General features: G+C 46.4%; 1 protein-coding gene across 3 annotated transcripts in view; it reads right to left on the bottom strand.

Moving 5' to 3' along the window:
• Positions 1-6,000, bottom strand: part of LOC124022057 (dolichyl-diphosphooligosaccharide--protein glycosyltransferase subunit STT3B) — an 89,936-nt gene that overhangs the window by 64,202 nt on the left and 19,734 nt on the right. The window contains exons 1-2 of one of the 3 annotated variants that reach the window (XM_046337112.1): positions 5,956-5,990; positions 3,854-4,141 (exon numbers count right to left, since the gene is read on the bottom strand). In XM_046337112.1, coding sequence (XP_046193068.1) covers positions 3,854-4,126 — 273 coding nt within the window. In that variant the 5' untranslated portion in view covers positions 4,127-4,141; positions 5,956-5,990. Of the gene's footprint in view, positions 1-3,853; positions 4,142-5,885; positions 5,931-5,955; positions 5,991-6,000 lie in introns of those variants that run through there. The other 2 variants (XM_046337111.1, XM_046337110.1) reach the window with 2 other exon arrangements.

Below are 6,000 nucleotides of genomic sequence, written 5' to 3'. Positions count from 1 at the left end.
TACTAACCCATAGATAATATGTCCACTGGAGGGTGTGTCTCTACTAACCCATAGATAATATGTCAACTGGAGGGTGTGTCTCTACTAACCCATAGATAATATGTAAACTGGAGGGTGTGTCTCTACTAACCCATAGATAATATGTCACCTGGAGGGTGTGTCTCTACTAACCCATAGATAATATGTCACCTGGAGGGTGTGTCTCTACTAACCCATAGATAATATGTCCACTGGAGGGTGTGTCTCTACTAACCCATAGATAATATGTCCACTGGAGGGTGTGTCTCTACTAACCCATAGATAATATGTCAACTGGAGGGTGTGTCTCTACTAACCCATAGATAATATGTCACCTGGAGGGTGTGTCTCTACTAACCCATAGATAATATGTCCACTGGAGGGTGTGTCTCTACTAACCCATAGATAATATGTCACCTGGAGGGTGTGTCTCTACTAACCCATAGATAATGTCAACTGGAGGGTGTGTCTCTACTAACCCATAGATAATATGTCACCTGGAGGGTGTGTCTCTACTAACCCATAGATAATATGTCACCTGGAGGGTGTCTCTACTAACCCATAGATAATATGTCAACTGGAGGGTGTGTCTCTAGTAACCCATAGATAATATGTACATTTAAGGGTGTGTCTCTACTAACCCATAGATAATGTCAACTGGAGGGTGTGTCTCTACTAACCCATAGATAATGTCAACTGGAGGGTGTGTCTCTACTAACCCATAGATAATATGTCACCTGGAGGGTGTGTCTCTACTAACCCATAGATAATATGTCACCTGGAGGGTGTGTCTCTACTAACCCATAGATAATATGTCACCTGGAGGGTGTGTCTCTACTAACCCATAGATAATATGTCACCTGGAGGGTGTGTCTCTACTAACCCATAGATAATATGTCAACTGGAGGGTGTGTCTCTACTAACCCATAGATAATATGTCACCTGGAGGGTGTGTCTCTACTAACCCATAGATAATATGTAAACTGGAGGGTGTGTCTCTACTAACCCATAGATAATATGTCAACTGGAGGGTGTGTCTCTACTAACCCATAGATAATATGTCTACTAACCCATAGATAATATGTCAACTGGAGGGTGTGTCTCTACTAACCCATAGATAATATGTCAACTGGAGGGTGTGTCTCTACTAACCCATAGATAATATGTCAACTGGAGGGTGTGTCTCTACTAACCCATAGATAATATGTAAACTGGAGGGTGTGTCTCTACTAACCCATAGATAATATGTCAACTGGAGGGTGTGTCTCTACTAACCCATAGATAATATGTCACCTGGAGGATGTGTCTCTACTAACCCATAGATAATATGTCACCTGGAGGGTGTGTCTCTACTAACCCATAGATAATATGTCACCTGGAGGGTGTGTCTCTACTAACCCATAGATAATATGTCACCTGGAGGGTGTGTCTCTACTAACCCATAGATAATATGTCAACTGGAGGGTGTGTCTCTACTAACCCATAGATAATATGTAAACTGGAGGGTGTGTCTCTACTAACCCATAGATAATATGTCACCTGGAGGGTGTGTCTCTACTAACCCATAGATAATATGTCACCTGGAGGGTGTGTCTCTACTAACCCATAGATAATATGTCCACTGGAGGGTGTGTCTCTACTAACCCATAGATAATATGTCCACTGGAGGGTGTGTCTCTACTAACCCATAGATAATATGTCAACTGGAGGGTGTGTCTCTACTAACCCATAGATAATATGTCACCTGGAGGGTGTGTCTCTACTAACCCATAGATAATATGTCCACTGGAGGGTGTGTCTCTACTAACCCATAGATAATATGTCACCTGGAGGGTGTGTCTCTACTAACCCATAGATAATGTCAACTGGAGGGTGTGTCTCTACTAACCCATAGATAATATGTCACCTGGAGGGTGTGTCTCTACTAACCCATAGATAATATGTCACCTGGAGGGTGTCTCTACTAACCCATAGATAATATGTCAACTGGAGGGTGTGTCTCTAGTAACCCATAGATAATATGTACATTTAAGGGTGTGTCTCTACTAACCCATAGATAATGTCAACTGGAGGGTGTGTCTCTACTAACCCATAGATAATGTCAACTGGAGGGTGTGTCTCTACTAACCCATAGATAATATGTCACCTGGAGGGTGTGTCTCTACTAACCCATAGATAATATGTCACCTGGAGGGTGTGTCTCTACTAACCCATAGATAATATGTCACCTGGAGGGTGTGTCTCTACTAACCCATAGATAATATGTCACCTGGAGGGTGTGTCTCTACTAACCCATAGATAATATGTCAACTGGAGGGTGTGTCTCTACTAACCCATAGATAATATGTCACCTGGAGGGTGTGTCTCTACTAACCCATAGATAATATGTAAACTGGAGGGTGTGTCTCTACTAACCCATAGATAATATGTCAACTGGAGGGTGTGTCTCTACTAACCCATAGATAATATGTCTACTAACCCATAGATAATATGTCAACTGGAGGGTGTGTCTCTACTAACCCATAGATAATATGTCAACTGGAGGGTGTGTCTCTACTAACCCATAGATAATATGTCAACTGGAGGGTGTGTCTCTACTAACCCATAGATAATATGTAAACTGGAGGGTGTGTCTCTACTAACCCATAGATAATATGTCAACTGGAGGGTGTGTCTCTACTAACCCATAGATAATATGTCACCTGGAGGATGTGTCTCTACTAACCCATAGATAATATGTCACCTGGAGGGTGTGTCTCTACTAACCCATAGATAATATGTCACCTGGAGGGTGTGTCTCTACTAACCCATAGATAATATGTCACCTGGAGGGTGTGTCTCTACTAACCCATAGATAATATGTCAACTGGAGGGTGTGTCTCTACTAACCCATAGATAATATGTCACCTGGAGGGTGTGTCTCTACTAACCCATAGATAATATGTAAACTGGAGGGTGTGTCTCTACTAACCCATAGATAATATGTCAACTGGAGGGTGTGTCTCTACTAACCCATAGATAATATGTCTACTAACCCATAGATAATATGTCAACTGGAGGGTGTGTCTCTACTAACCCATAGATAATATGTCAACTGGAGGGTGTGTCTCTACTAACCCATAGATAATATGTCAACTGGAGGGTGTGTCTCTACTAACCCATAGATAATATGTAAACTGGAGGGTGTGTCTCTACTAACCCATAGATAATATGTCAACTGGAGGGTGTGTCTCTACTAACCCATAGATAATATGTCACCTGGAGGATGTGTCTCTACTAACCCATAGATAATATGTCACCTGGAGGGTGTGTCTCTACTAACCCATAGATAATATGTCACCTGGAGGGTGTGTCTCTACTAACCCATAGATAATATGTCACCTGGAGGGTGTGTCTCTACTAACCCATAGATAATATGTCAACTGGAGGGTGTGTCTCTACTAACCCATAGATAATATGTCACCTGGAGGGTGTGTCTCTACTAACCCATAGATAATATGTAAACTGGAGGGTGTGTCTCTACTAACCCATAGATAATATGTCAACTGGAGGGTGTGTCTCTACTAACCCATAGATAATATGTCTACTAACCCATAGATAATATGTCAACTGGAGGGTGTGTCTCTACTAACCCATAGATAATATGTCAACTGGAGGGTGTGTCTCTACTAACCCATAGATAATATGTAAACTGGAGGGTGTGTCTCTACTAACCCATAGATAATATGTCAACTGGAGGGTGTGTCTCTACTAACCCATAGATAATATGTCAACTGGAGGGTGTGTCTCTACTAACCCATAGATAATCTGTCAACTGGAGGGTGTGTCTACTAACCCATAGATAGTAGGTAAACTGGAGGGCAAAGATGGCGATGCCCTCATTGTCGAAGGAGCCCGCCACGGAGCGGGAGATGTAACCGGGGACAATAGCGATGAAGCACGCCGCCAGAAGCCCTGCCCCCTGGTTCCAGAGCTCGCGGGTCAGCAGGAAGGTGGAGATGGACGTGAGGCCGCTGAAGACGGGCGCCAGGAACACACACACGTCTCTGATGTGGACCGTGATGTGGAGCAGGTTTAGAACATAGTGGATGAGACCAGCTGTTACCATCAGACCTGGGTAAACCTGGAGAGAGAGAGAGACCAGCTGTTACCATCAGACCTGGGTAAACCTGGAGAGAGAGAGGCCAACTGTTACCATCAGACCTGGGTAAACCTGGAGAGAGAGAGAGACCAGCTGTTACCATCAGACCTGGGTAAACCTGGAGAGAGAGAGACCAACTGTTACCATCAGACCTGGGTAAACCTGGAGAGAGAGAGAGAGAGAGAGAGAGAGAGACCAGCTGTTACCATCAGACCTGGGTAAACCTGGAGAGAGAGAGACCAGCTGTTACCATCAGACCTGGGTAAACCTGGAGAGAGAGAGGCCAACTGTTACCATCAGACCTGGGTAAACCTGGAGAGAGAGAGAGAGAGAGAGAGACCAGCTGTTACCATCAGACCTGGGTAAACCTGGAGAGAGAGAGACCAGCTGTTACCACCAGACCTGGGTAAACCTGGAGAGAGAGAGACACAGGGTACACAGAGAGAGAGAGAGAGAGAGAGAGAGAGAGAGAGAGAGAGAGAGAGAGAGAGAGAGAGAGAGAGAGAGAGAGAGAGAGAGAGAGAGAGAGAGAGGAGAGAGAGAGAGAGAGAGAGGGACAGAGAGAGAGAGAGAGAGAGAGAGAGAGAGAGAGAGAGAGAGAGAGAGAGAGAGAGAGAGAGAGAGAGAGAGAGAGAGAGAGAGAGAGAGAGAGAGAGAGAGAGAGACAGAGAGAGAGAGAAGGGGGGACAGAGAGAGAGAAGTGGGGAGAGAGAGAGAGAGAGAGAGAGAGGGAGAGAGCGAGAGAGAGAAGGGGGGAGAGAGAGAGAGAGAGAGAGAGAGAGAGAGAGCAGGATCGAGAGAGAGCAGGATCGAGAGGGAGAGGAGAGAGCAGGAGACAGAGAGAAAACCCAGTGGGAACCAGGCCAGAGAAACAGAGAGCTATTTCCCTCTCCTAATCCATCCACTCACCGTGCCCAGTGGGAACCAGGCCAGAGAAACAGAGAGCTGTTTTCCCTCCTAATCCATCCACTCACCGTGCCCAGTGGGAACAGAGAAACAGAGAGCAGGCCAGAGGCCAAAAACAGAGAGCTGTTTCCTCTCCTAATCCATCCACTCACCGTGCCCAGTGGGAACCAGGCCAGAGAAACAGAGAGCTATTTCCCTCTCCTAATCCATCCACTCACCGTGCCCAGTGGGAACCAGGCCAGAGAAACAGAGAGCTATTTCCCTCTCCTAATCCACCACTCACCGTGCCCAGTGGGAACCAGGCCAGAGAAACAGAGAGCTATTTCCCTCTCCTAATCCACCACTCACCGTGCCCAGTGGGAACCAGGCCAGAGAAACAGAGAGCTATTTCCCTCTCCTAATCCACCACTCACCGTGCCCAGTGGGAACCAGGCCAGAGAAACAGAGAGCTGTTTCCCACTCTCCCAGGCCAGAGAAACAGAATCCACCAATCCACCACTCACCGTGCCCAGTGGGAACCAGGCCAGAGAAACAGAGAGCTATTTCCCTCTCCTAATCCACCACTCACCGTGCCCAGTGGGAACCAGGCCAGAGAAACAGAGAGCTATTTCCCTCTCCTAATCCACCACTCACCGTGCCCAGTGGGAACCAGGCCAGAGAAACAGAGAGCTATTTTCCTCTCCTAATCCACCACTCACCGTGCCCAGTGGGAACCAGGCCAGAGAAACAGAGAGCTGTTTTCCTCTCCTAATCCATCCACTCACAATGCATAGTGGGTACAAGGCCCACAATCACAATACACTTGAGTTATTCCACTCACCGTGCCCCCCACTATCCTGCCCAGTGGGTACCAGGCCCTGTCATCGAACCACTTGAGCTATTCCACTCACCGTGCCCCCCACTATCCTGCCCAGTGGGTACCAGGCCCTGTCATC

This window comes from Oncorhynchus gorbuscha, unplaced genomic scaffold, assembly GCF_021184085.1.
Source record: "Oncorhynchus gorbuscha isolate QuinsamMale2020 ecotype Even-year unplaced genomic scaffold, OgorEven_v1.0 Un_scaffold_1283, whole genome shotgun sequence".
NCBI lineage: Eukaryota > Metazoa > Chordata > Actinopteri > Salmoniformes > Salmonidae > Oncorhynchus > Oncorhynchus gorbuscha.
This window is presented reverse-complemented; position numbering and strand designations above follow the sequence as displayed.